At 50.3% G+C, this 27,832-nt stretch overlaps 3 protein-coding genes across 5 annotated transcripts in view; all 3 read right to left on the minus strand.

The window, feature by feature from the left end:
* On the minus strand, positions 1-7,336 carry KLK5 (kallikrein related peptidase 5). The gene is made up of 5 exons (XM_081807922.1): positions 7,264-7,336; positions 5,109-5,373; positions 4,057-4,313; positions 3,795-3,928; positions 1-616 (listed from the first exon to the last, which is right to left on the minus strand). Exons 1-5 carry the CDS (start codon positions 7,334-7,336, stop codon positions 461-463), a joined length of 885 nt encoding a protein of 294 aa, XP_081664048.1. The 3' UTR covers positions 1-460.
* A 4,588-nt stretch (positions 7,337-11,924) lies between these two features.
* KLK6 (kallikrein related peptidase 6) lies at positions 11,925-21,178 on the minus strand. Of its 3 annotated transcripts, none has more exons than XM_081807695.1 (7): positions 20,938-21,178; positions 20,123-20,159; positions 19,730-19,777; positions 19,271-19,427; positions 15,947-16,194; positions 14,701-14,837; positions 11,925-12,621 (listed from the first exon to the last, which is right to left on the minus strand). In XM_081807695.1, the coding sequence occupies exons 1-7, from the start codon at positions 21,010-21,012 to the stop codon at positions 12,469-12,471; spliced, it is 855 nt and encodes a 284-aa protein (XP_081663821.1). In that variant the 5' UTR covers positions 21,013-21,178; the 3' UTR covers positions 11,925-12,468. The 3 variants fall into 3 exon arrangements, with proteins under 3 accessions (XP_081663821.1, XP_081663823.1, XP_081663824.1); XM_081807697.1 differs by having other exon boundaries at positions 20,123-20,173; positions 20,938-21,177; XM_081807698.1 differs by lacking the exon at positions 20,123-20,159 and having other exon boundaries at positions 20,938-21,177.
* A 5,079-nt stretch (positions 21,179-26,257) lies between these two features.
* The window catches only part of KLK7 (kallikrein related peptidase 7), a 4,076-nt gene continuing 2,501 nt past the window's right edge, over positions 26,258-27,832 (minus strand). The window contains exon 5 of the mRNA XM_006739735.3: positions 26,258-26,413. Within this exon, the coding sequence (XP_006739798.1) occupies positions 26,258-26,413 (156 nt within the window). The remainder of the gene's footprint in view (positions 26,414-27,832) is intronic.

Here is a 27,832-nt window from a genome sequence, read left to right on the forward strand (position 1 = left end):
CTTGAGTGGATCTCTGTCTCTTGCAAGTGAAATGCCCCCAAAGAGCAAACACAATGGTGCAGAGGGGAGAAGTGTCTTGTTCCTGGCTGTCTGGTCATTCAGTGAGTGGGGGACACCACATACAGAGCTCACTTCTCCTCAGATGCTTTATTTCTGGGACCAATAGCTGCAGAACAAGGACAGCCTCTGGGCCTGAGGAAGGAAGCATGGGGGAGACTGAGGTGCAGCCCTCACCTTGGTCATTCTGGGAAACTCTCTCTAGGACCTGACTGGAAAGACAGGGTCAGCCCAGGGCTGGGAAGGGGGACCCTGATTCCAGGAGACTTGGGGAGGGACTGGAGAGATTAACAATCCCAGCATCCTCAGGAAGGAACAGGGGTGTGGAAAGAGTGTCACGGTTCCTGCAGGAGTGAGGACAGCAGAGGGTGGGGCACACCAGAATGCCGCGTCCTGGGATACCTCACGAGTTCGCCTGGATGGTGTCCTTGATCCACTTAGTGAATTGGCAGAGGTTGGTGTAGACGCCGGGTCTGTTGGGCTGGGCACAGGGAAAGTCTCCCCAGGACACGAGGCCCTGTAGGGAGCCATTGCAGACCACAGGCCCCCCGGAATCACCCTGTGGAGGAGAAAGGAGCTCAGAGAGGCAGAGATGTGGGGAGGTGGATGGAGGGAGACACACAAGTGAAGAAGGGCCAGGGAGGCAAGAGATAGAGACATAGAGGTGAAAAAGTAGAAGGGTGAAGAGACACAAAGACAGAGAGGGAGACACAGATAAGACACAGAGAGAGAGAGAGAGAGAGGAAATGTTAACATTTCCCTGTAAGTCCCACCTTTAGAAGTTCCGTTTGTCCTCTCCACCCAACGCCACCTCTTCCGTGTGTCTCCCTCACTGGGTCTCTCTGTCCCTATTTGTCTTTCTCTATTCCAACCTTTGAGCACTGTATTTCTCCTACTGAGCACACTTGACGTGGCTTCCTTTCCCTTCCTCATTCTTCGCCTGCCCTCGATACCAATCCGTCTTGTACTTACACCTCACCTTTGCAGAGAGGCAGCTCTCTGGCCCCTGAAGGATGAGGCTTTCTCATCCTGGGCACCACTGACACTGGGGCTAGATCATTCTTTGGTGTGGCGGCCGTCCTGTGCATTGTAAGATGCTCAGCAGCATCCTTGACCTCTATGCATTAGATGCCAGTCACCCCCTTCCTCCCCCAGGCACAGTTGTGATAACCAAGACTATCGCCAGGTATTGTCATATGTCCCTCGGGGGCGGGGTTGAGGACTGCTTCCTTGGGTTGCCTGTCCTTAACTCCCCAAACTCCTGCAGCTACTCTCCTATAATAATACCACTCTTTACCGTCATTTCTTATGTATGTTTTCGCAAGATACTAGTATCAGTTATAAAGAAATCCAGAGCTCAACTTCTTTCCATGTTAGCAGACTCTATTTCAGGCAAAAGAACCTGACTGCGTGCACTTCTAAATTTCAGCTGTCTTGGGACTTAATTTTTCTCATTATATTTTGTTTATGTCCCTGCAGAGTTTCTTTTGAGAGGCAGTTCGTTAACTGCCCTGAGCTTGGCTCCTCGTCTATAAAATAGAGCTAGTAATAGTGGCTAAGTGAGTTAATGAGCCGCTGTACGTGAACCACATAGAGCAGGGCCCCACGTTATTATTATAGTATTAGTGTTATTACTTTTTGCTCTGAGTGGCCACACTCTGACCACATGCTGGTATGAAAAGCTAATTGAGGTCTGCAAAATGAAAAACAAGGTGCTAAACTTGGTTCCAGAAAAGCTAAATGGTTTTAAATGCTGACATTTGAGGGGCGCCTGGCTGGCTCAGTTGGTGGACCGCCCAACTCTTGGTATCGAGGTCGAGTTCGAGCCCCAGGTGGGCTCGAATAAAATAGATATCTTTTTGGGGCACCTGGGTGGCTCAGTCGTTAAGCGTCTGCCTTTGGCTCAGGTCATGATCCCAGGGTCTGGGATCGAGCCCTGCGTCGGGCTCCCTGATCAGCGGGGAGCCTGCTTCTCCCTCTCTCACTCCCCCTGCTTGTGCTCTCTCTCTCTCTCGCTGTGTCTCTCTCTGTCAAAGAAATAAAAATAAAATCTTAAAAAAAATTAATTAAAAATTAATAAATAAAAATCTTTTTAAAGAATGCCAACATTCGAATTAGACGTGCTTTCTTCTGATAAAAATCCCTCTGCCCACTCCTCTATCCAGATGTGCGTGTTTCCATATCGAGTGGGGACAGAGATGACATTGGGAAGTTGCTACAATCCTCTAGGTTTATAAAATTGGTGGGGAGGAACTCTTTCCCAGCCATCAAAATGGGACAGGAGTGCTGTCTGAGGCCACAGCTTCCTTAGTAATTGCCAATATTACTGAAGTGTTCATCCTGCCAGCAGAAAGCACCTTAATTTACATCCTTCTAGAACCCTTGAGGGCCTGAATACAGGGGAGGGTCCTGATCCCTGCAAGAGTTTACTTTTAATTTCTGTCATCCTCAACAGATAGAGCTTCCATGAGGACACAGAGAATCTCTGTGTTGGGAATCAAGGAATATTTGTTGAACATTGGTCCCCACCCATCTCTCCAGGCTCAACTCTTACTGCGTCCACCCCCCCCAACTCAGTTCCCCAAACATTCTGGCTTTTTCTGTCCTTTGAGGCAGCCAAACTCCTCTCTCCTGCAGGGCCTTTGCACTTGCTTTTCCTGCCCTTAACCTTTGCAAGGCTGGCTCCTTTATGTCATTCAGTCTCTACCCGCCTCTGCCCTCTACCCATATCCCAACCACCCTTTTGAATATTGCCCCTCATCACTCGCTATCATAAAACTATGTTTTATTTTCTGCATAGTTTTTATCAGTCTCTGAAATTACCCTATTTATGCATTTTCTTGACCATTGGGGTTTTTTAAATAATTTTATTTTTTATTTTATTTTAAGTAATCTCTATACTCAACTTGGGGCTTGAACTCATAACCCTGAGATCAAGAATCGCCCGCTCTTCCAACTGAGCCAGGCAGGCGCCCCAACCATTGGGGTTTTTTACCTTTTTGCCCCCCCAGCCCTTCCAACAAGCTTGCAATCAAGCCTCTTTATTAAACATTCTCTTTTTTTTCAAATACCTGGCAAAGGTTTTTGTCTTCCTTCCTCAAGACTGTTTACTAGCATTTGTCAGAAAACTTTCATACTATAGATTTTGTGGGGACAAGATACTTAACTGCCATCTGCCTGAAATTTGCTAAAATAAATAGACAACACTGTGAATGTCTACTACACGAAGATTGCCCCCTTAGCAGTGATATATGTATACAGTGCACAACCTGCCCAACCATATAAAGCAGGCTTGATCTCTTGATCTCTCCCTCTAGACCAGTGCTGTCTAATACGGTAGCCACTAGTCACATGGGGCTGTTGAGCGCTTGAAACATGGCTAGCCCAATTGAGATATGCTGTCATGTGATGCACATTGGATTTCACAGACTTACTATTAAAAAAAAAAAAGAATGTAACATATCTCATTTATAATTGTTTTATATTAACTACATTTTGAAGTCATGCTACTTGGGATACATGGGGTTAAATAGAATTTATTGTTAAGATAGCGAAATTTACCTGCTTCTTTTTCACTTTGTAAAATGTAGCTACTAGAAAATTTAAAATGACATGTATGACTCACATTATATTTCTATTGGACAGGGATGGGTTCCCAGCACTTAGCAAAGTTTCAGGTTACATAGTTGGCACTCAGGGCGTCTCTGCTGCCTGAATGTGGAAGTCTTGAGCCTTACCTGGCAGGAGTCTCTGCCCGCCTCATCACCAGCGCAGAACATAGTGGAGTCTATCTGTCCTGGATAGGCCTTCTTGCACCTGCTGGTACTTAGCACAGTGATGTTCAAGCACTGGAGGACCTTGGGGAATTTAACTGTCGGAAACACACACAGAGCAGGGCCACTATGAGCAACGGAGACAGATGGGGAGGGGCAGTGCTCAGAGGCAGAGAGGGGGAGAAGGCAGACATGGGTGGGCATCAAGAGGGACCTGGACGCTCACTGTGGGGGCTGCTGATTGTTCCCCAGCCAGAAACCAAGCAGCTGGTCCCAGCAGTGGGACAGTGGGAGGAGATGTTGATGGGCTTAACAGCCTGAGTCTGATGGATTCTTCTGTTCAGTTTGATGAGCATGAGGTCATTGGAGTGGCTAGGATGGGAATAGCCAGGATGGGGGATAGATTTGATCCCTTTGAACAACTGCTGCCCAGTTTCATAAACGGGCGAAAAGGAATGGTGGCCAAGAACAATTCTGTAAAATCTAAAGAAGATGGTGCAGATTACTAGCAACCCCGATCCCTATGCCCATATCCAGTGCTGAGCACACCCCAAATCTAATCGCAACCCCGTCTTCACCCCATCCCATCCCCAACCTGAATCCTTTCCCCACATATAAACCACCACCTCTGCATTCCCAACCCTGATCTAACCACCCTAACCTCAAATCCAACCCTCCACCACCCCCCCAATAACTCTAATCCCAACCCCATCCTCAATCCTACATCCATTCCCGCCCCCAGCCCTAACCCATCCCCCTGTATCTCCACCCATCTCCAATTCTCCTAATGGCATCTCTGTTCCAGACCGTCAACATACTCATGCCCAGCCCCAAATCCAACCCATTTGCATCCCTGACCCTAGCCCTAATTCTTCGCCCACCCTCAAACCATCAACACGTGCCTTCCCAACTCCAAATCCAGCCATCTCCAGTACCATTCTTAAAGCTAACCCCAACCCCATCTTCAAGCCCACAGCTATTTCCAATCCCAATACCATTTTCATCTCTACCCTACCCCATCCCAAACTCTAAAGCCAGTCTGAATCACATCTCCATTCCAAACCACTCAACATATGCACTCCTCACCCCAAATCCACCACATCTCTAACTCCCACCCCCACCACAATCTTCTCCCCAGCCTAACCCCGCTCTCCACCCCAACTCCATCCCTGATCCCATCCCAACTGTACCCCTTTCTCATCCGCGCCGCACACTCACCTCCATGCCCCTCCCGCTCGCCCCTGCCCTGTCCAGCCCTGCTCTTGGAGCCCCACTCACGGTTTCCGGCAGTGGGCGGCTGTGAGCAGCCACTGCGGATTCACCAGCACGGCCCCACAGTAGAGCTGGCCGGCCTGCAGGAACAGCGCACCCTGCCACGGCTGGGCGTGCATCTCGCAGTCGGTCCCATTCACAATGCGGCTGCTGCTGCCTTCGTCTGCCCTGGTGTTCTCCTGGGCCCCAGCTCCAGTGTCCCGGGAGCTTCCAGAGGGCCCAGTGTCGGAGGGGTTGTTGCAGGAGGTAACATCATTCGCAAGAACAGGCTCTGGGGGCCGAAAACGGGCGGGGCTTGGGCTCAGCGGGTGGGTCTTAGATCCAAGAGGTGGGACCCTCCGGAGGTCGTCTGATCCCCGAAAGACTCTTATATTGAGGAAGGGGTCGGGCCCAGGGCTTTAGGGGCGGAGCCTGGAGTCTAAGGCCCGGAGTCTAAGGGTGAAACCTGGAAGAGGGGCAAGGCTTAGAACTCAAGGACAGTGTCCAGGATCAGGTGGTTTACTGGACTCTGACTGCTCCTCAAGGTTCCTGGGAGTGGCTAGAGCTCAGTGGGCGGGGCCAAGGGAGGTAAAATTGGACCTTCCCAGGGGCGGAGCCAAGGCTCAGTGGGTGGAGCCTGGGAATGGGCCCGTGATCAGGGCTTTAGTGGTGGGACCTCGGCTCAAGAAGTGGGGTCAGGCCTCAGCGAATGAGGTCAGGGCTGGAGGGGGCAGTTTGAGAGGCCAGGGTCACGTGGGGAGATCGACTCTATAAAGAGCCCAGACTTCGGGCAAGGAGGTAGGGGCTGGGTTTTAGGAGCTGCCAACAGGACCGGAAGTGGACCGTGGCCAAAACGGGGAGAGCCATCGAGGTGGGGCCTGGCTTGCGGGGCTGGGGGGTGCACAGCCCAAGGGGATCTTGACTGTGGATAAAGTCTGGAGTAGCAGTGCGGTTGAGGAAAGGGGGACAGGGTTAGAGCCGCTGGACGGAGGGAGAGTTGGGGGAACAGAACCAGGAGGAGTGCTCAGCTAGAGGGGCCCGATGGCGACAGAAAACAGGACTCATTTTGAATTCTCAAACACGAATGTTCACCTCCTGAATCCTGCTGGCAGTACCCTCCCCCCTTCAGCCAGACACAGATACCCCACTCCATTGCTCCGCCCCCCATAGTCTGTGTACTTGTTCACATTCTTGCTGATGACCCACAGATGCCAAGCGCCTGGCGCGCACACTCCAGGAAACACGCACACAGCTTCTGTCACAGATAAGCACACGCACAGTTAATGAGAGGCGCACCGTCTCCACCGGGCTAGCCGCGGGTGCGGCTCCGGCTCACGGTGCACACACTTTCGGGGCAAGCGCACCAGGCGGCAGCCTCACAAGATCTCGCGCCCCCACGCAGTGTCTCAGGGACATGGAGACCAGCCCAGGCTCTTCCGCACACGGGCACGTGGGCATGGAGACAACATTACCCTCCGTAAGCCCAGCAGGGCACAGGGCAAGTGACCTAGCATCAGCCATCTTCACACAGCCAAGACCTCGTAGTGACAGATACTCCAGCACACCCAGTCCCTCAAGGCAGGGACGGAAACTCCACCCACGCGGTTGCCCCATCACACAGACAGTCCCCGATAAACACGCAGTCACCATCACCCCGACGTAGAACCTCAAGCGGCCACACAGCCCAAGCAGAGCCGCACATAGTCCTGCGCTCAGCGGCAATCACTCAGCCCCAAACCGTTCCTTACCTGCAAGCACCTGGCTGCGCGTTTTCACCATAACCAGCACTTTTGTTACAAGAACTCCAGATGCCTTCGGTCACACAGAGCCACACACATAATGTGCACACAATTACCCGCACAGACATTGAGTCACACACGATCCCAAACGCACACACGCCCAGTCACACAATCGCACACACAGCCTCCAAGCGAGTGCCCCAGTTACAGGCAGTCACTTGATATGGGGAAAGGCACCCCCCCAAAACCACACACAGTGACAGGCACACAGCCACCCACAATCGTCCGAACATGAATATAGACTCCGACTCACAGTCACCCAGTCCCAGAGCCATACCCCATCACACAGAGTGCCCCCGGGACAAACACTCCAATGTCACTCAGAGTCACCCACAGCCCCACCCACAGTTAGCTGACAGGTGCACAACAGGGGTTCTGGTTACCTGTCACCCCCAGAATCAGGGCTGTGATCACGGCACCGACCATCCACATCCAGGAGTGTCCTGCTGGAGCCATGGCCACTGCACCTTGTGGGGAGGACAAAGGGCAGGGAGGCCCGGGTGATGCTGGGAGCCCTTACCCCACCTCCCTTCCTTCTTTGCCCCATTTCTCAGGGCAGAAAGGAACCACAAGGACATTGCCCCCCAACCCAGAGACTACAGACTTCAGACATCCAGAACCCTCCAGTTGTGCAAAGAGGGAAGATAAAGAGAGAGTAGGGGTGCATCCAAGACCAGAGCCAGACGCAGACACCTTTCCCTCTCCCTGTCCTCTTCCGCAGGCCTCACCTGCCGAGTCCCCCAGGTAGGGTGTGGGGAACCCACTCCCAGCTCAGCGACAGACTTCTCAGGCCTGTGCCGTCCTTCAGCCACCTTCTCCTCGGCTCTGGGCACTCAGCCTGAGTTATAACCACCCACTGATCCCCGGGGCGCATTCCCAGGTAGTGAGGCGCCCTGCCAGGCCTCAGCAATCACTCCTCCTGCTTCCCCCAACCTCCACCCCCAGAGCACCCCCCACCCAGTCCCGAAGGCCCCTCCCTACTTTCCTGGCAGGAGGGAGGGTTGGGAAGGGGTCTCCACAAGACTGGCCCATCCTGCCCTGAACCCCTGTCCCCCCAGCTTCAAGCTCATGCTTCTCACCAGCTCTGGGGGGTCTTCTTGGTACCTGGATTTTTCTTTATTTTCCACGTTCTTCACTCATTCTGCCTCTCTCCGTCCCACCTTATCATCTTCCCATCTTTTTTTTTTTAAGCTTTATTTATTTATTTGAGAGAGAGAGAGAAACAGCGAGAGAGGGAACACAAGCAGGGGGAGTGGGAGAGGGAGAAGCAGGCTCCTGGCTGAGCAGGGAGCCCGATGCGGGGCTCGATCCCAGGACCCTGGGACCATGACCTGAGCCGAAGGCAGCCGCTTAGCCAACTGAGCCACCCAGGCGCCCCCGCCTTTTTTTTTCTTTACAGCTTTGAGGTGGAATCAGGTGGAATCACAATAAACTGTGCATATTTAATGTGTAGGATTTGATGAGGTCTGACACACATCACCACCGATAGTGAGCATGTCCATCACTCCATGTATGTGTCTGTGATTCTCAATCTCGGTCTCTATACCTCAGAGTCTCTCTTGTATCTTTCCTTCTGTGTTACCTCTCTTTCCTCTGTGACTCTATCCTTCTCAGTCTCTCTCTGTTTCTGTCTCTGCATCTGCCCCCTTCTGTCCCTCTGTCCCTCCCCCCCACCCCCGTCACTGGCTCCAAGTATCTGTATCTCTGCATCTTTGTGTCCCTCTGTCTCCCTTGCATTGCCTTTGGAGTAGAGAAGACTCAGGCCACTTTGCCAAAGGGATCCTTCCTCCCTCCTCCTGCCCCTCACTCTGGGGCTGGGGCCACAGGGCAAAAAAGAGTAGGGATCCAGTCTGGGGGGCCCCTGCAGAGGACTTGGCTGAGCTGGTGCAGCCAGGCGTGCGTGAGAGGGTTGGGCAGGGCAACCTGTTGATGGGGAAAGAGGCCAAGAGGCCAGGATAGGGGGTGGGTGGCTCCTGGCCTTTTGGGAAATGGGGCACTGGGCGGGGATCCCAAAAGGTGGCTTCTGTCTCACCAGTCCTGGGCCATCTGGAGCTGCCTCTCCCCACCTTTTCTCCATTCGGCCTCTTTTTTCTGTCTGGCCCTGACTCTCTGAATCTGTCTCTGACTGTGTTTCCAAGTTTCTGACCAGCTGGGATGTAGGAGCCACTCACTCACTCAACAGCTCTCTCCTGAGCAACCCCTGCGAGCCAGACTGAGGTCCACCCGTGAACAAAATGGACAAGGACTCCTGGAGATGCTGCTGTCCTCGTGGATCTCACATCCCTTGGGGGCAGAACTGAGCTGAATTGCTCCCTTCTGTAAGTTGGCATCTGCTGAACCAGAGGTTTTAGAGGCTTTGATCCTGGCTTCAGGGTACAGGGGGAAAAAAACTGTTCTGAGGGTTATTTTGATTATTGCGATTCACATTGCATGCATGGAAGTGACAAATCCAGCAACCCACTTCTTCCTTAATCTTTCAAGGTTGGCTTACAACCCTTTTAATTCTAGATATGCCTCTTTATTCCAGATAGGTCTTTACAATAATGTTTGGTCTCATTTACAAACTCAATTAATTAAGTATCTTCAAACATTTTAAACTACATTTCTATTTTTTAAAAGATGTTATTTATTTATTTTAGAGAGAGAGAGGGAACAAGCAAGGTGAGGGGCAGAGGAAGAAGCAGGTTCCCTGCCGAGCAGGGAGCCCGATGCGGAACTCGATCCCGGGACTCCAGGATCATGACCTGAGCCGAAGGCAGTCGCTTAACCAACTGAGCCACCCAGGCGCCCCCCTAAACTACATTTCTAAAACCAACACATTCAATCTCTTTTGGAAGCCCTTCAGTTTTTAGACAAACCTCCTAGAACATTTAGGTAAATTTATACATCTATGCATATTACACGTGTAAAAATGAGCAACTTGAGAATGTACCGGAATTGAAAGAAGACTACCCTATACCTGAGCAGTGAGGACCTGAAACTATGGCACCAACCCCTTGGCATTCAAATGTCGGCTTGGCCACTTACTCTCTGTGAAACTTTGGGCTAATCGAGGATCCTCTCTGTGTCTCAGTTTCCCTGTCTGTAACATCGAAACAATAATGGTACTTAGTTCATAGGTGTGCTATGAAGATTAAATGTGTTACTATGTAAAGCTCTTAGACCAGCGCCTGGCATGTACTAAGTGTTTGTTATTTGTCATATCCTTTAAAGAAGATAATTCTCTCTTAATGAACTGAAGTTGATTTTGCTCTGGACATTTGTTGACTGGTTCCTCCTGGTGACTCTGGTGCATTTCATGGCCCTATATACCATCCAAAACCTTTAGAAGGGATTGGTCAAGGCGGGCCCAGGCCATTCACATGACTTAGTATTTCCACATACGCATAAAAATCAGCCACTCCCTCCCATCATGTGGCTTGATCAACTTTCACCTTGCTTTGGTTCTTAAGACATGTGCTTTTTCTCCAAATCTGAAGATCTTTGCAACTGAGGGACTCCGTTCTTTTAAATTACTCCCTCTGTCTTTGGACCACATAACTCTCCCATCGCAGAATGACACACGATTGACTTTGAACATCTCCTAGGATGCAGTTGCTCTGTTTAATAACGTCTGATTTCATTCTACGCTGCACTGGGCAAAAATAAGGTTGCAATAAATATTGAAACAAATGAATTATTGTCTCTGATTCTCCTTCTGTTCCCAAATATTTCTCTGCTTCTAAATCCAGCCCCCATGTAGGGCTGTATTTTCCCTCTCTCTCTCTCTGGGAGCCCCTAACTGTCCCACGTGCCTTCCCGGGAGGACCCCTGGCTTAGAGGTTATTTTGCCTTCCTCAAAGATGATGCGGTGGAGGTTGTAAGAAAAGAAGACTTCTCTGAGGACAGGACAGCCCTGGGACTTGGGGGTAGAGGCGTGTACATCTGTTAGGGATCATGCTTGGTGCATGTCTGTGGGAGCAGCCCAGAAAGCATGCAGAAGCCTGGGGCTTGACCAGTTGGGCCTGTCTGCTCCCCTCATTTCTCTGGGGACCTCCTGTATCTCCTCCTCCCTGCCCATTGCTGTCCCCTCAAATGGACTGCAGCAAGATCTTTCTAGTACGCAGAACTGACCCTGTCGTTTTCTCAAAGCCCTCGGGATCAAGGTCAAGTGTTTCTTCCTGGCACTCAAGGCCAGCCCTATCTTCCACTGACTTCTACTTCCAGCCATCCACCCACTTCTCCCACCTCAACCCCCATCTCCACCATCCTGGATGATTCACCATCTCTGGAGCACACCAGGTGTTCTCACACCCCCAGGACTTTCTACAGGTCATCCCCTCTATGACTATCCACCCAACCTTCTCCGTATGGTGAACTCAATGCAGCCTCCTCCAGACCGCCTAGTGCCAGCTCAGCCCTCTTCTTTCCCTGTGCCATCACTTCAACCTCCCTCCTGGCCTCCAGTCTCTCCCCTCTGGTTCATCCCATACAAGGTCCCAGGGCTGCTCTTGTTCACAAACCTTCCATGGCTCCCCACTGCCCTCAGGAGAAAGTTTTATCCTCTCAAACTGGGGGTCTGGGTCCTTTGGGATCTGGCCCCCGCTCTGCTCTCCCACCTTCTCTCCCAACCCCTACCCACACACAGTGGTCTCCCAGCCCTCTCCCCCACTTCTTTTTTTTTTTTTAAAGATTTTATTTATTTATTTGAGATAGAGAGAATGAGAGAGACAGAGAGCACATGAGAGGGGGCAGGGTCAGAGGGAGAAGCAGGCTCCCTGCCGAGCAGGGAGCCCGATGCGGGACTCGATCCCGGGACTCCAGGATCATGACCTGAGCCGAAGGCAGTCGCTTAACCAACTGAGCCACCCAGGCGCCCTCCCCCACTTCTTTCAGTGCTACAAAAGGAGCTTAAGGGAGAGAGCCCCCATGAAGCCTAGCACAAGATGGAGTACTCACGGATGTCTTCCTGGAGGGAAGGAGAAATGAAATTGGGCTGTAAGAGGGAACTAAGAATATCTGGACTTGAGACAGGCAAAGGTGGGGTAAAAGCAAAAAGCACTGCTAAGAATAAAATCCACTCTTTATTGCTCAAGCAAGTATGCCAGCCACACTGTATGTGTTTCACTTGTTGGAAATCTTGAATCCTCCCAACAGCAACCACTGCCCTATGAGGAACATACTATTATTACCCTTATTACCCTTATTTTACAGATGAGAAAATCTACACACTGAAGGAATTGCCCTTCCCAAGGGCACACAACTAAAAAGGGGCAGAGTTGGGATTCCAACTCAGGTTTTGCCAGACTCGTGACTACTCCTCTGAAGGAAGAAGTAGAGCCCATGGAATAACCAGGGAGGGAGAGATGCTTGGAAGGGGTTTTCCTGTATTCTTTTAGTGGTGGGGGTAAGACCTTAGCCCACGTCCCCACTCGCAAGGATGGGGCTGGGGTAAAACCAGGGTGAATTTGTACTGTCATGTTACTGTTTTTATTAAGCATTAAGGGTTGGATCTAGGCAGGTAGGGGGAAGGCAAAGTCTTGGTCAGAGATATTCTGGAGCCAGCAAGTGGGGACCACAGGTCAAGAGTTGGGTGTCACATGTCAGGGTTAGTTGGCCTGAATGGTTTTTCGGATCCAGCGGCTATATCTGCAAACATCGGTATAGACTCCCGGCTTCTCCTTGGATCCACAGGGAACATTACCCCATGACACAAGGCCTCGGAGATGGTCTCCACACACTAGCGGACCCCCGGAATCACCCTGTGGGAAAGAGGGAGAGAATCAGATACAGAAACACACACAGAGAAAAGAAAGGGTGATAGGGCCGCCTCCCTGGCTCAGTGAGTAGAGCATGTGACTCTTGATCTCGGGGTTGTGAGTTTGAGCCCCATATCGGGTGTAAGATTACTTAAAAATAAAATCTTTAAAAAAGAAAGACAGACAGATAGGGAGACAGAAGGACACCCATGTAGAGAGGGAAAGGGAGAGAGACACTCAGAGGCGGATCGACTTGGGGACAGAGAGACAGATAGACACACACACAGTCACAGACAGGGAAATAGAGAGCTGAGGGAAACTCAGAAATGTGGAGAAATAAAGAGAACACCAAGATCCAGAGAGGCTTAGAGAGAAGAAAAGAAAAAGAATAAAGGCTAGGAACAGAGACTGACAGCCATGCGGGGGCTCCCTGCTCAGCAGGGAGTCTGCTTCTCCTTCCCCCTCTGTGGCTGCCCCTGCTTCTGCTCTCTTGCTTGCTCTCTCTCTGTCAAATAAATTAATAAAATCTTAAGAAAGAAGAAGAAGAAGAACAACAACAACAACAGAGACTGAGAGGTGTAGAGAGAGGCAGAAGTGCAGAGTGAGGTGGAGACAAAGAGAGAAATATATATATACACATAAAATAAAATACATTGTGTGCATGGTTTTACATTTCTATTAAAAAATGCATTATAGGGGCGCCTGGGCAGCTCAGTCGTTAAGCGTCTGCCTTCGGCTCAGGTCATGATCCCAGGGTCCTGGGATCGAGCCCCGCATCGGGCTCCCTGCTCCGCGGGGAGCCTGCTTCTCCCTCTCCCACTCCCCCTGCTTGTGTTCCCTCTCTCGCTGTGTCTCTCTCTGTCAAATAAATAAATAAAATCTTAAAAAAAAAGCATTATATTTATATAAATCTATTCATATAATAGTTATGTTTATATATGTAAATGTACGTGTAAAGAGACAGAAGGAGAGAGAAAGAGACCTAAAAAGAGAACAAACTTCCAGTTACAAGGTAAGTACCAGGGATGTAATGCACAGCATGGTGACTATAGTCAACACCGCTGTGTGATATCTAGGAAGGTTGTTAAGATAGTACACCCTAAGAGCTCACATCACAAGGAACAAACATTTTTCTTTTCTGTTTCTTTGCTTTGCTTTCTCTTCTTATTGAATCTACAGGGGGTGTTGGGAGCTAACTAAACTGACTGCCGTAATCACTCCACACATATGGAAGTCTAACATCATACTATACACCTGAAACTTCTGCACTGATGTATGGATGCTGACTGCATCTCAACAAGACTGGGGAGAGAAAAGACAGCTTCAGAAATGGGATTTGTCTGCTAGCCCTTTCTTTGTGTCCAAGTTGCTATGTATCACTGTTCCTAGCTCTGTCTCTTTCTCCCTCTTGACTGGTCTCTTCAGGTCCTTCAATGCAATGGAGTAAATTTTTTAAAAAGATTTTATTTATTTATTTATTTGACAGAGAGAGACACAGCGAGAGAGGGAACACAAGCAAGGGGAGAGGGAGAGGGAGAAGCAGGCTTCCCACTGAGCAAGGAGCCCGATGCGGGACTCGCTCCCAGGACCCCGGGACCATGACCTGAGCCGAAGGCAGACGCTTAATGACTGAGCCACCCAGGCACCCCGCACTGGAGTAAATTTTGACATAAATAGGAGAGAGCCAGTGGTTGATGGGGAAACAAAAAAAGCCCAAGTTAAAGGAGGCATTTGGGAGTGGGGATGGAACCCTCTCTCTCCCCAGCTGTGATCCGCCCACCTCCAGAGCTTGGTCATGTCCAAACAGGACAGTCCCCTGTTTGAGGAAGGACAGTCCCCTCACACCATCTGCCTTCTTACTGTGTCTCTCTGGTTCTTGATCTCTCTATCTCCATCCTTGTCTCTGCTGGCTGTCTTTATATCTCTGCCTGTTCCTCACTGTGTCTCTGAGTGTCCAACTGAGACTCTCTCCCTGGGATTCTCTCCCAGCATGTCTATGTAAAGCTCTATTTCGGCCTGTGTGTTTTCTCTCTTGCTGTCTCTGTCTTTGGCAATGTAACCGGAAGGTCCTGGTGGCCTCACCTGGCAGGAATCCTTCCCGTACTTCTCATCCCCGGCACACACCATGTTCTGGGTGAGCTGGCTGGGGTAGGCACGCTCACACTCCTCACGGGACACCAGGTGGATGTATGCACACTGGATGGTGCTAGGGAAATCACCTGCAGAGAGAAATGAGCCAGGCTCACTTCACAACCTGTCTTTCCCACGTTCCCCCCCAGCAATCTTCCAACTTCTTTAAGTCCTCTCTTCCCTCTTGGTCCCTATTTCCCACTGGTTTCCTTCGTCCCATTTGTCTTTCATTCATAAAAACCCATTTCCATTGGCCCTGACTCCTGATTGGTGCCTCTTTACATCATTCTTTCCTCCCATTGGCCTGTCTTCCTCATTAATTGCCCCTTCTCCACTAGTCCTCATTTCTTATTGGTTTTCCCTTTCTCTTAGGTCCTGCCTCTACTTGTCTCTTTCACTGGTCCCACCTTCTTCAATAGTTCCAGCTCACCTCTAGACTCTCTTCTATTAGTCCCTCCTCCACCCTTTCATCCTTCATTGGACCCTTCTTTCCTGTTGGTTCATCCTGATTGGCCAAGATTGGTCCTTTCCTAATTGGTCCCATTGCCCCCCATTGGTTCTCCCTTCTTATTGGCCCTTAATCCAGAGATCTACCCCCTCATTGGTTCTTTCCTAAATGAACCCGCCCCCCCCACCATAGGTTCTCCCTTCCTATTGGCCCTTCATCCAATAGTCCATCTTCCTTTTTTGGCCCTTCACTCACTGGCCCAACTACCTTCCACGGTTCCTGCTGACCTACCGGACTTGTTTCTACCCCATTCCTTCCTCTAGTGACTCCTCTTGACCTCTGACACTTCCTCAGTTGGTTCCTCCCTATTATCACTCTCCACCCCATTTACACTCTCAATTCATATCTTTCTGCTGGCTGCCCTGCTTTATTGATCTCTCTTCTTCCATTAGTCCCTCCTCCATTATCTCTTCTTGATCATCTGTGCATCCTGATTGGTCCCTTTCCATCATTGGCCTCATTCTTGATTAGAAGGTCCCTCTTCTTTGATCTTTCATCTTATGGCTTATCTCTCCATACCATTCACCCACGGGTCTACTTTCTCCACTGGCTGTTCACTCGTTCCCTCAACTCCCATATTTGCCAATCCTCCCCATTGACACACTGTCCCATTGGCCCTCACCATTAGCGCACCTCCTCCATAGCCTGTCACCCATTGGCTTGCTTCCCCATCACCCTCCCCCTACTGACCATCTGCTGTCTTGCCCCAGCCTAGGATGTGGCAGCTGGTGTGGTTGGCCCAACAGTCTTCCTCCACGGAGAGGGGCTGGATGCGTTCAGAGAATTTTGCTGGTCGAGCCAGGCGCAACAGCATGATGTCCTGGTCGTGAGTGGCAGCATTGTAGCCAGGGTGGGCCACAGCCCGGATAACAGAGCTCTGCTCCTGGAAACTCTCCCTTTGCTGAAGGTTGTGCTTCCCCAGGTAAACCTGAAGATTCCTGGGAAAGAGGAGGGCTGGGTCTTACCTGGAGCCCTTGGGCTGCAGCTGAGACTCCAGAAAGGGCTGTAATGGGAGATGGAGGTGGCTTGGTGTTCCATGAACCATCTGGCCTGTTCCCCTCACAATCTTCCCAGCTCTGAAAAGGAAAACTTCATCCTTCCAGAATAACCTTGGAGACTTTTGTTGACTCTCTTTGTTTCATGCCTCACATCCAAGCTGCCAGGAAGTCCTTTTGGCTCTCCAAAGTATATCCAGGATGTGACCACTTCTCACCTCCCCCACTGCTACCATTTTGGTCTGGAGCCATCATCTCTTACTGGGGCTATGGCAGTAGGCACCCCACTGGACTCCTTGCTTCTGTGTTTGCTCCTCCACAGTCCATCCTCCACAAAATAACCAGAGAAATTTTAACAACATAAAATATCCCACCTCCTCCTGTCCCTCCTCTGCTCAGAACTCTCCCGTGACTCCCATTTCACTCAGAATAAAGGCTGAAGTTTTCACCCTAACCCACAAGGTCCTGCACATCCTGCCCCCATCACCTCTCAAATATCACCTCCTCCCACTCCCTCTCTCATTCTGCTCCAGGCGCACTGGCTTCCCTGCCTTTCTTTGAATACAGCAGTCATCCTCTCACCCCAGGGCCTTTGCACTGGCTGTTCCCTCTGCCAGCAACTCTTTTCCCCACATATCTGCATGGCTTCCTCCCTCACCCTCTCCAGATGTCACCTTCTCTGTGAGGCCTTCCCTGATGATCCAGTTAAAATGCAAATATCTACCCTAACAGGCAAGTCCTTTCTCCCTGCTTCCTTTGTCATCCAAGAATCTACCATCACCATCTGATATACTATCTATGCATTGTTAAATATTTACTTATTTTATTATCTCTCCTCCTACCATAGCAGCACTGTCCAATAGAACTTCCTCAGTCATGCAGCTGCTTGATATGGTGGCCACTAGACACAGGCTGCTACTGAGCACTTGTGTAGCTCCTGAGTTTGTCATCTCATTGCATTTTTCTTAATGTAAATTTAATTAGCCAATTTTGGCTACTGCATTAGGTAGCACAGCTCTAGAATATCAAGATGGGATTTTTGTTTTGTTCAGATACAGCATCCTCAGTGCCTAGACCTGTGTTTATCATATTTATGATAGACATCCAACAAATATTTGTGAAATGGATCAAAGAGTCACTCCCTTGCTCAAAATTCTCCCATGGCTCCCCATTGCCCTTGGAATAAAACTCATTCCACCATCCTCTGCCCCGCTGTGAACTGGTAACTTTCTTAAAACACTCCAGAATGTTTTAACCTCAGGGACTTTGTCTTTGCATTTCTTCTGCTCTGAATGCTCATCCCCCTTCTTCATTTGTCTACTCTTTCTCATTTTTCACGCCTCAGCTTGGACTTCATCTCATCAGAAGGTCCTTCTTGACACCCTCCTCCATCTAAAGTAGGTACCTCTGTTCTTTTCTCTCAGGGAGCCATCCCTGTTCTTTTCCTTCACTGGACTTAGGGTAATTTGTAATATGATTTTTCGAGGGTTTGTTTGTTAAATAACTGTCGTTCTGTGCCTTTCTTCCCCTGTGTTCCTAAGGACAGAGACTCTGTGTATTCCTCTCATCCACTGCTGAATCCCCACTGCCCAGCTCAAATCTGGCACTTAACAGATGTCTTGATCAATGTGCACCAAATGAATGAATGAGAATGGTGGGAGTGATGCCGAATCTCCCCAAGCGTAGGGGAGACCATCCTGGGGTCCTTGAGTCCATAACCTTGCATGATTAGACCCCTCCCCCCACAGTAGGAAGTGGCCCTGTTGGTTTCCAGACACTTGAGTTGCCACTTACTACTTCTCTGAGCCTCAGTATCCTCATCTGCAAATTGGGGCCAGGAGTCCCTTATTGTGGAGATTCCAGGAAATGTATATAAACTGCTTAACTCAGCACCTGGCTGGTAGTTAGCATTGAACAAAATGGCAACTGTTAACCTAACTAGTGATCATTAGGGCCCTGAGGATTAGTCCTTGTCCTTCTATGCTTTTCTACCGTGCCCGCTTTTTGGATGATCTCATCCCATCCTGTGTTTAAATACCACTTATTTGTGGATGACCCCTTAATGTTTACCTAGAGGTCTGACCTCTCCTCTGAGCACCAGCAGCCTACCCTCATGCTTCTTGGACATTGCCCTGGTATCTCAGACTCACCTTGGCTAAAGCAAAATGTCTGACACTCCTCTGCCCATATCCAAACTGGTTCTATCTCCCTCTCCCACAGCTTAGAGAGACACAACAGAACATCCACTTGTTTGAGTCAATACCTGGAGGTCAGCCCTGCTTCTTCCATCCCACATCACTGAGTCCTGCTGGTCTCAAAATACCTCCCAAGGTTTTCAACCGTCCTCCATCCCCTGGTCCAAGCCATCATCCTAGGTCATTCTACATGCATCCCTTCATCTCCCCTTGCTCAGCGCACTTTCCACATGGTGACCAGGATGCTTTTAAAAATGTAAATCAGGGATGCCTGAGTGGCTCAGTTGGTTAAGTGTCTCCCTTCAGCACAGGTCATGATCCCAGGGTCCTGGGATCAAGTCCCGCATCAGGCTCCCTGCTCAGCTGGGAGCTTGGTTCTCCCTCTGCCTGCCACTTCCCCTGCTTGCGCTCTCTCTCTGATAAATAAATAAATAAATATTTAAATATTTAAAATCTTAAAAAAAATGTAAATCAGATCCTGCTGCTTCCCTGACTGAAATTTTCCAATGGTTTCCCACCTCACTTAGAATGAAATCCATCATTCCATCGCTGCCTACGGGGTCCTGCAGCATCTGATTCCCGAGTTAGAAGGTCAGTCCATAAAAGTGGCAGTTTTGCTTATTTCCTTCACTGCTGTATCCCCAGGGCTCCAAACAGTGCCTGACAGATATTTAATGCTCAGTTAAGTACTGGCCAGATGAACTTGGTTATCAGATGCCTTGTGCTGGGACAGGGAGATGTGTGTGTCCCTTCGTGCCTGATGTCTGTAAGACACCCCTGGGGTCTCATCGCAACCACACCTCACTCATGGTGTGGAGACTCACGGTTTTTTGCAGTGGGCAGCGGTCAGGACCCACAGCGGGTGAATGAGGACCCCTCCGCAGAGCAAGTGGCCTGACGTGTAGAGGGCAGCTTGGTAGGGGTGAGATGTCTGCTCACAGGGTCCACCGTGCAACACCTTATTCTGTTCCTCCGCCCAGGCTGAGAGAGGAAGGGTCTGAGTCAGGGAGGAGGCCTGGAGACACCAGGTGAATCCCCCAGTGTGAACCCCAATGCCGTCCCAGTGCTCCAGGTCATCTGCACCCCACCCGCATCCTCAGATTCTTCCCCACCTTTCAGACCACCTCCCACCCCTTCCCATCTGCACCCCATCCCTAACCTAGCCCTCTGCTTCCTCCTAACTCCAAGCCCACCCCACCTCCATACCCGTGTGAATCCCCATCCCCAATTCCAAACATTCCCATCAGCAGCCCCTACCCGCCCCATCCCATCCTTTTTTCCACCTGCAGCCTTCAGGATCAGTGCCACAATCAGCATCTTCATGCCCATTCCTGAGAAGGGAAACCAAATGCTCCTCAGGCACCATCTCAGACCCCCTCAAGGCTCCTCCTTCATCCTCCCCCTCCCCAGCCTGCACGTCTTCCTGACCCTTGACTCCATCCTTCCCCTGGCCTCTTGTCACTCTAACCGCGTCTTCCATTCTGGGGTCCCATGAAGGCAGGTTGGTGGTCTGTGGCTCACATTATGCGTCTCTTACTTCTCTGGGTTCTAGCGTGCCCGCCTGCCAACAGGCGGGGATGGCCCGGGAGGGGTCCTGACCTTCTTCCCTCCCCTTCTGAGCTCACAGTGTCGCTCATCCCCGCACCTGGAGGTTCTGGGGTGCAGTGTGATCTTACCTGCTGGGGGCCGGCTGCCTGGGGGCCCAGAGGACTCCTGGCCGAGAGGTTCTTGGGTTGGGACGGGAATAGCACGTGTCACAGGCAGACAGACCGAGGAGCAGAGAGGGTCAGAAATGCAAGGAGTTATGGGGAGAGACAGGACACTGAAAGCAGAGGGGATGTCCAGGAGCCAGAGAGACAGACAGCAGAGGATGTATGGGCTGTGAGGCCCAGGCCAGAACCTGGGCTTCCTGGCCTCCCTGGAAGAGGCTGTTCCTGTCCACAGATACTCCTGGTGCTTCCTTTTAACCCCTGTCTCCCCAGGTCCCTGAGGCAGGAGGCCGCCCCACCCTTTCTTCCTCACCCAGACCTCCCACACACATTCCTTACATCCCCATGTCCCCGTGGCTCTGCTCCTGATGACTCCTGACTGGGCTTCCTGGCAGGGGAGCACCAGTCCCTGAGTGCATTGGGAGCCTGGACTCCTGGGACTGAGGGAGGAGAGGCTAGGGGTCTGGACTCCAGGGTCTAATGGGAGGCAGGGAGGGGACTTAGAATTCTAGACCTTCAGGAGAAAGACCTGGGCACCTGCACTTTTGAGTCTAAAGGAAGAAAGGGGTTTGTTCTCAGTCTCTAGACTTGTAGGTCCTTGAGCAAGAAGGTATGTGAAGACCAACGCGCAGGCAAGTGAACAGTGCCCTCTGGCATGCAGGAATCCCCCCACCTCTGTCTGTGAGCACTTTAGGCCTACAGACCCTCACTCTTGGGTCTGCTGCCTTCAGGCACTGGAAACCAGGCCACGTGGGTCAGTGGGGTTGGGGTGATTCACGCACCTGCCCGTAAGTCCCTCTGTGGGTGCTGACGACCTCCGTGTTCCCACCGTAGACAGCAAGCCAGCGAGAAAGCATGTGTCACCAAGCCGGTACCTGCCCCTGCCCTGGGCTGGGGCGCAGGCCCAGCGCTGTGGGGAAAGGGGCCTCAAACAATTGGGCTTTGTCCGCCCCCAGCACCCAGTGCCATGCTCCCAGCAGCTCCGTTTCTCAACCTCTCTTCCGAGCAGGCAGGCGGCTGTGTCAATAACTTCCCTTTGTCCCTGTCTGACAGTCCTGTTGCTGTCCTTTCATTGTCCACCCACTTCTGCCGGATATCAGGACATTTGACCTTCCTGGCCCCCCTGCTCCAAGCCTGCCCACCTGTGAGGTCTCACTGTCCACCTCTGTCCTCGGCTGTAGTGGGGGTGTCTCCATGTCCGTCTTCCTCTCTCTCTCTCTCTCTAGTGTTTTCCTGTGTTCATCTCAGGAATTTGTGTCTCTGTCCCTCTGCCTCTTTCCCCATCTCTCTCTGTCTTTCTCCCAATTCTCCGGGTCTCTGTTGACATTCTCTACATCTCCGTCTGCTTATCCTCCCCTGGCTTCCCCTGCATTTCCAGGAGAGGCATGTGCCTCTGCCCAGAAGCGAGTTAGATCCCTGGGGAGCCAGCGGGATGCTGTGGGGGAGCAGTGGGAAGCCAGTGGGACACAGGAGGGTTTTTGATGGGCTTCAACATGGAGGGAGAGACTTGGAAATAAGCAGGAATGCAAGAACACTTGAGAGCAATGTGGGAATGTGAGATGGGGGCCCAGCAGTTATGGAGGGATCCAGGACGATTTGAGGAGGTGCCTACGAAGTTGGACCTTGAATGCTGCGCCCAGTGTTGGGTATTGGTCAGGAGAAGCAGGGCAAGAAGTCCTGGTGTGTGGCAGCCACGGGGAGGGAGATGAGGATGGATGTAATGAGCACAGGGCATGAGAAGGAAAATGTGGGGAAGTCACTGAAGATGAGGACAACTGATATCAGTAATGTCCACCTCAGCACCAGCTCGGGCCTGGCACTGGGGGATGAAAATCAATATTTGGCAGTCAACATACTCTTGGGCTGGTCCTCTGCCCCCAACTTCCCCCAGGCCCTTCACGCTCACGTTCCCACTGAACTCAGCATCTTCTCAGAACCCACCATCCTCCCGGACACCAGGCTGGATCGCTTACAGCCCGGCCCACCACCTCCTGTCCATCCCCATGACCCTAGCCCCAGCTCAGACCTGCCCATGTCCCCCCAGACCATCACCCTGGGCTCTTCCTCCTTCTCTGTATCCTTCACCTGACCCCAGAGGGGTCTTCCTGCACCCAGAGTTGACCCTGATGCTCTCCTGCTCATAGCACTTCCCTGGCTCCCCCATCATCCATGGGACAAAGTCCCAGACCCTCAGCCAGGTGTTGGAAGACCTTCAGCATCCACAGCTGTCCTGGTCAATAGAAATATATTGCCAAGTACAAATGCACTTTTAAATTTTCTAGTAGCCATAATTTTTTTTTTAGATTTTTTATTTATCTATTCATGATAGACAGAGAGAGAGAGAGAGAGAGAGAGAGAAACATAGGGAGAAGCAGGCTCCCAAGGAGCAGGAAGCCCGATGCGGGACCCGATCCCAGGACCCTGGGATCATGACCTGAGCCAAAGGAAGACGCTTAACCGTCTGAGCCACCCAGGCACCCTGGTCATTTTTTTTTTTAAAGATTTTATTTATTTATTGGACAGAGAGAGACACAGCGAGAGAGGGAATACAAGCAGGGGGAATGGGAGAGGGAGAAGCAGGCTTCCCGCGGAGCAGCGAGCCCGATGCAGGGCTCAATCCCAGGACCCTGGGATCATGACCTGAGCCGAAGGCAGACACTTAACCATCTGAGCCACCCAGGCGCCCTTTTTTTTTAAATAGTAAAAGGATGGGATGCCTGGGTAGCTCAGTTGGTTAAGTGTCCGACTCTTGATCTCAGGGTCATGAGTTCAAGCCCCATGTTGAGCTCCACACTGGGCATGGAGCCTATAAAAAATAATAGTAAAAAAAAAGAGAGACAGGAGCTCATTTTAGCATTTCATTTAGCCCAATACATCCAAAATTGCAATGTGAAATCAAAATAAGAACATTTTAAAGATAGTTTGTCTTCTTATTTTGTGCAAAGTAAATGTTTGGAATCCGATGTGTCTTCCATTCACAGCACATGTCAGTTGGAACTTGTCACATTCCACAAGTTAGGAGCCACCGTGGTGAGCAGCTACTGCATTGCACAGCCCAGCTCTGCCCACAGATCTCGTGCTCCAGGCATGAAGCTTGCTCTCTCACCTCTGGGTCTCATCCATGCTATTCCCCCTCTCCAAATGCTCTTCTCACCTTCTCCTGACCACAACTTGTCCTTCAAGTCTTTGCTTTGGCATCATCTCTTTCTGGAAGCCTTCCCTTGAACACCACCCAACTTCCACCTCCTGCAGTTGGGTTAGTCACTCTCTCACTCAAGTTCCCACAGCAGGTGCATCCCTCAAGTCATCTTGGACCGTGAGCATCTGGATCCAAGTCCGCCTCCCCCACTGGATCATGAGCTCCTTGAGGGCAGGCGCTGAGGCTGACTCACCCCCTTGTGTCCCAAGTGCCTTCACAAGACCTGGCCCAGAGGAAGCCTTAGGAAATTTGACCAAATGACTAAAATGTCTTCATTACGCCGCCCACTCCCATTTTACAAAAAAGAAAACTGAGACTCAGAGAAGGAAGTTAATTGCTCAACATCCAACACCCAGGAAATGGTGGGACCTTTTGGATTGGAACTCAACTTCCAGTGTGGAGGTGGACAAGGCCTGTCTTTTGGAGCTCCCATGGGGTATCCCTTAGCACAACAGGGGATGGGAGGGCTTGGGAGGAGTTGTTGAGAGCCTCGTGGGAAAGGAGGGAGGTGATAGGTGGTGAGGAACTCCACATCTAAGAACCTCTAAGAGAGAGAATAAAGTCCCCAACTGCAGGCGTTTGCCAGTGACCTTTATGGTTTTGTCCTTGCCACGTGCCACACATTATTATTTACAGGGTATTTTCCCCCAAATTGACATGCTCCACAAAAGTTTTCAATAAAGAAAATGTGTTATAAGAAAATTTTGTGAGAGTGTAAGCAGGAAAAAGTACCAGAAATCACAGACAATAAGAACCAATACTCACTGAAAGCTTATTCTGTGTCAGGCAATGTTCTAGCATTCTCCGAATATTAAATTTATTTAACCTTCATAGCAGACCTGGGAAATAGGTGTTATTCCTGTCACTTCAAGGATGAAGGAAAGGGGATTAGGAAGTAATGTGCAAGCAGCTGACAGGTGCCCAAACTGGGGCTGGAATCCAAGAAGGCCTAGTTCTGGAGTCAGTGCCTTTGACTACTATGTTGTACTGTCTGCCCAAAGAGAAAGGAAGTTATTTTTAAAAATCCAACAAAAGTGCTATCCCAAGTCATTACAAACCAACCCACCTCCAGACTTGTAGGAAAGGCCAGGTGTCTCCAGGCTGATTTAGTACAATTGCAACGTTTCATTACTTTTTCAAACTTTAGATGAATATTGATTTGAGGTTGCTTGCTGGGGGGAGGGGAAGTTGATGGATCTTCATGGAGACTGGTGGCCAAAAACCCTTGACATTCCTTAGACTTGACACTGATCTAGAGGCAGGAAGGGTCAGGGGTCTGGACACCTGAGTCTGAGGGGGGAGGTGCTGGAGGCAGGGACATTAGGTCTGAGGGAGGAGGGCCTGGGGGTCTAGACTCCTGTGTTTTGTGCCAGGAAGGGGCTTTGTCTCCTGTGTGTAGGGAGTTGGCGGCTGCAGGATTTCTGCAATATGGGGAGGGGTGGAGGAGTGGGGGGCTAGGAGAGACTTGCTAGGGAGATGAGATGAGGAGAGGAAGGATCTGGAGGACACTGGTTGAGAATTCTGGGGGAGAAACTAGAAAGACAGGCAAGAGGGTGAGCTCTGGGCTGGAGAGGATCCCTCTGTCAGCAGCGTCTGAGGTGTGACTGCCCAGGGAACCTTTGATGGCAGGAGGCCAAGAGCATAGCCAGGCTTTGAGTCACAGGGGACTCCTCCCTCCTCCCTTCCAGAGGTCCCTTCCCTTCCTTCTTTGAGAATAGGAGCCCACCAACCCAGATTCCCACCCCCCCTCTTCCTCTAGCACCCAAGATGCTGTTTTCTCACTCTGGGTGGGCTCCTGTGGGACCCTGGTGTCCCATCCACCCGCCATCTCTATCCTTCCTGAAAACACCTTTCTCTCCTGTTTTTGCCACCTGTGAAATACTCAGGAGCACTTTCATATCCCTTTCCACCCCAATGAAACAGGCTTATTCTCTCCTCCCTCCGCCCTTCCTTCTTCCCTGTCCAACCTTCTCTTCCTCTCTACCCATTTTATAGATGAAGAAAACTGAAATCTGGGGAATGGATAGAAACAGGTCACTAAGCAGGAGGCAGGGCGAGGGCTCAAAATCGGATGTCTCGCCCTCTCTTAAGGGTTCCTCCTCCCCAGCCTCAGATCTTCAGAGCTTTTCCACCTTCGTTTTCAAGTTACAAAAGTGCACGTCTACAGAAACATAAATGGAAGGAAGGAGGCACCCCACAACTACCACTGCATGAGTTAGTATGTCTTTTCAGATTTTATTCTGTAAACATTTCATTTTACACGGCTAGATTCACACACCCGTTTGTATCTTTCTTTTTTCTTGTTCCATCATATAACACAAACATTCTTGCATAACACTAACAATTCTGCAAAGTTATTATCCTTAACAGCTTCCTAATATCCCTGTCCCAAACAGGCCTATTGTTTACATAAACAATCCACTAATTTGGGACATGTTCAGTGTTTCCACTGTTTTGCTATGATAAATAATGTTGTGATGAATTAAAACCTTGCTCTGCACTTTGGATTTTTTATTTATTTATTTATTTATTTATTATTTATGTATTTATTTATTTTTTGAGTAGTATCTTCCTCAACTAGAATCACAGGGTCAACGACCTGGTAAATAAGGGTCTCAATCCACCATGCCAAACTGTCTTCCATAAAAATGGCATGATTTACAATTCCACAGGTTGAGAGTGCTGGTCTCACTGTGTCTTTACCAGCACTGAGGTTTTTGTGTTTCATGCTGGTTTTAGGTCTTTGCTAACTTGATTGGTTTACATATGTGGTGTATTGTTGAGGTTTTAATACGTCTTTGAGGAAAGGTAAAGTCAAATATGACTACAGTTCATCACGTCCTTATTTCTCTGAATTTCTTGTTGAGGGCGTTATGGATGGAGAGATGGGAAGTATGCAGAGATTAGCAATGCTTTCTCATGGTCTCATTTATCCATTTGACATACTTGCAGACTTGGGTGTAGACACCTGGGTCATTGGGTTGGCCACAAGGGAAAGTTCCCCAGGACACAAGGCCTTGCAGGGTACCTTTGCACATCAGCGGTCCCCCTGAGTCACCCTGGAGAAGAAAGAGCAGACAAGCTTCCGTTTCCGAGCAACCACCACTCACTGGACGTGTCCACGTCTGCAATTATCAAGTCTTTGTCCTGCCACACCGAAGACTTCTACCCTGGCCAATGGGAGAGACTCATGGTCTCTGGGCACCAATAGGAGAACAGGAGTTAGTGTTGTCATGGCGAGAACAAACCAGTTCTCTGAAGACATTGGCTTGAGCCCCGGCCAATGGGACCAATCACTGGGAAGGGGGTGGAGCTTCCAGGGGATCAGAGCCCCATTTACTTTCCACCTTCAGGGACTCTGCGCCAAGCCAGAGGGAGGAGCATTATCTCCAGAGCATGTCCCCCTTGAGCATGAAAGGGGGACAGGGTGGTCCTGGAAAGCAGGGGCAGGACAGGTGACATAATTCAAAAACCACAGTGCAAAATGAATATGCGGCCCCTTTTTTCAAAAATTATTAAGAGATTCAAGACAGCAACAGAAGTGTATTAAATCACTTGGGTGGGACTCTCTGAGTATGAAGCCCTGTGCCACTGCACAGCTTGCATATTCATGAAGCCAGCCCTCACTAGGGAGAAAGGGGACCCCTGCCGCCCATTCTCTAGGACATACATCCCTGTCCATCCCCCCCATCTCTAACACACACCACCCCACCTCCCCTGAAAGCTGAGGGTGCAGATGTGAGCAAAGAGAGTGGGGTACTGAAAGAAGGGTGGAGAGGAGAAGGCAGAAGGAGGAGGGGGATGGAGAAGCAGAAATGTAGGCGGTGGGGAAGGAGCAGAGATGGACACAGGTGGAGACGGGATCAGAGAGAGAGAGAGAGAGAGAGAGAGATCCCACACAGAGGAAGACAATGTCATTCAGATACAGAGAGGAGGTTAAAAGGATGAGGAAGGGCGGGGCGCCTGGGTGGCTCAGTCGGTTAAGCGACTGCCTTCGGCTCGGGTCATGATCCCAGGGTCCTGGGATGGAGCCCCGCATCGGGCTCCCTGCTCGGCGGGAAGCCTGCTTCTCCCTCTCCCGCTCCCCCTGCTTGTGTTCCTGCTCTCGCTGTGACTCTCTCTGTCAAATAAATAAATAAAATCTTTAAAAAAAAAAAAAAGATGAGAAAGGGGGAACAAAGAGGAGGGGGAGAGATAGTTCTTTCCCTAAAACCAGGACTGGGATGAGGTGGAGGAGACAGCTCCTGCAACAAAGTCTCAATAATTGCAATAAATAATATTTCAATGCAATGCTTGAAAAAAAAATCAAATTCAGTATGAAAAAGCCCATGATGAGCACAGTATCCCAACCTTAGATAAAGACAGCGTCAGTATAGTGCTACATTACTGTAGCCCGAAGCAAATGAACGATTCAGTAAGATTGATGGCTCTTTATCCAAAATTCTGATATATTGTTCACCATGGGCTTTTTTTTTTTT

Source organism: Leptonychotes weddellii, chromosome 16 (genome assembly GCF_054177405.1).
Source record: "Leptonychotes weddellii isolate Sample4059 chromosome 16, ASM5417740v2, whole genome shotgun sequence".
NCBI classification, from domain to species: domain Eukaryota; kingdom Metazoa; phylum Chordata; class Mammalia; order Carnivora; family Phocidae; genus Leptonychotes; species Leptonychotes weddellii.

What these genes read in the sequence shown, in the direction of transcription:
- KLK5 (XM_081807922.1), bottom strand. Translation starts at nt 7,336, where the DNA reads ATGGCTCCAGCAGGACACTCCTGGATGTGGATGGTCGGTGCCGTGATC. An exon ending in GCCGCCCACTGCCGGAAACC is followed by an intron (nt 4,314 to 5,108) that starts GTGAGTGGGGCT and finishes CATCTTCTTTAG; the next exon opens with ATTTTACAGAATTGTTCTTG. An exon ending in AACAATCAGCAGCCCCCACA is followed by an intron (nt 3,929 to 4,056) that starts GTGAGCGTCCAG and finishes TGTTTCCGACAG; the next exon opens with TTAAATTCCCCAAGGTCCTC.
- KLK6 (XM_081807695.1), bottom strand. Translation starts at nt 21,012, where the DNA reads ATGCTTTCTCGCTGGCTTGCTGTCTACGGTGGGAACACGGAGGTCGTC. An exon ending in AGGCAGCCGGCCCCCAGCAG is followed by an intron (nt 19,778 to 20,122) that starts GTAAGATCACAC and finishes TTCCCTTCTCAG; the next exon opens with GAATGGGCATGAAGATGCTG. An exon ending in ACTGATCCTGAAGGCTGCAG is followed by an intron (nt 19,428 to 19,729) that starts GTGGAAAAAAGG and finishes TTCCTCTCTCAG; the next exon opens with CCTGGGCGGAGGAACAGAAT.